The sequence below is a fragment of the Eimeria tenella genome, genomic scaffold (genome assembly GCF_000499545.2).
Source record: "Eimeria tenella Houghton genomic scaffold, Eth_scaff3788, whole genome shotgun sequence".
NCBI lineage: Eukaryota > Apicomplexa > Conoidasida > Eucoccidiorida > Eimeriidae > Eimeria > Eimeria tenella.
Genome location: NW_013544710.1, coordinates 1 through 1,135, shown reverse-complemented (window position 1 = coordinate 1,135; position 1,135 = coordinate 1). Strand labels below are relative to the sequence as shown.

Sequence of the window (1,135 nt, the reverse complement as noted above, 5' to 3'; positions counted from 1 at the left end):
TGCAGCAGCAGCAGCAGCAGCAGCAGCAGCAGCAGCAGTAGCAGCAGCAGCTTGCGGACTCGTAAGGCAGCAAAGTGGGCGCCAGGGAAGAACAAACAAATTTGGGGCAGCCAAATTCGTTTGGAGGCGCCAGGAAAAGAAAGCGGGGGCCGTAGAGGGCCCGGAACTGCGCAGAAACAGCTAGGGTTTAGGGTTTAGGGTTTAGGGTTTAGGGTTTAGGGTTTACGGTTTGGAGCCCATGAGTTCCGAGGGAGAGTTCAGGGGTTAGGCTTCAGCTGAGGCGGAGGCCCTTTGGTCTGAGGTTAAGCCGTAAAGGCTTGTGCTGAGGCTCAAGGGTCAAGGGTTTAGGGTTTAGGGACTAGGGTTTAGGGTTTAGGGACTAGGGTTTAGGGTTTAGGGTTTACCTACTTGAGACTCAAAGAGCTTCAGCTGCTCCAACACAATTTTTTCGTGCGCGGAATTCTCAACGTAGCGAGGGTCAGGCTCCACCGAAGCAGCATACTGCGCCCCGCAAAACCCTAAACCCTAAACCCTAAACCCTAAACTCTGAACTCTAAACCGTAAACCCTACGCGCTCTACCATAGACACAGTAAGTCCTGGCGAATGCAGAAAAGCATTTGGACTCGCGTTTATGCTCAAGGGTTTAGGGTCTAGGGGTTGGAGTTTGGCGTTTGGGCGTTAGGGTTTAGGGTTTAGGGTTTAGGGTTTACGGAGCGTTACGCACTTCTCTGCAGCGCTGCAGCTTGGGGTGCAAATTTGGGTCTGCTATATCCGCCTCTTCAAGCCCAATTATAGAGTCCCTTTTTACCTCCATTTTCGCCGCGAAGCTCCAGGGTTTAGGGTTTAGGGTTTAGGGTTTAGGGTTTAGGGTGTAGGGTTTAGAGCCCCCGGTTTAGGGTTTAGGTGTAGGGTTTAGGATTTAGGGTTTAGTGGCTACAGCCGGAGCGACGGAGCCGGGCTCGTTGTGTGCTGTGGGAGTTGGCGGAAACTTGAGGCAAAATGGAGCAAATTAGAACGAAATAACTCAATGAAGTTAAGTAAAATGAAATGAATTTAAACGAAATAATTCAATTAATTCAATTCAATAAATTAAAAGATTTGAATTTCTTTCGATCTGCGGAAGCCGCCGCTCCA

The 1,135-nt window shown here is 49.9% G+C and overlaps 1 protein-coding gene across 1 annotated transcript; it reads right to left on the bottom strand.

Moving 5' to 3' along the window:
* Positions 1–408: 408 nt before the first annotated feature.
* Positions 409–815, bottom strand: ETH_00035475 (uncharacterized protein; the record flags this gene model as incomplete). Its single annotated transcript, XM_013379680.1, has 2 exons — positions 409–501; positions 726–815. Coding segments are annotated over 2 exons (183 nt in total), but the record flags the coding sequence as incomplete, so codon positions are not given.
* Between the last annotated feature and the right edge of the window lie 320 nt (positions 816–1,135).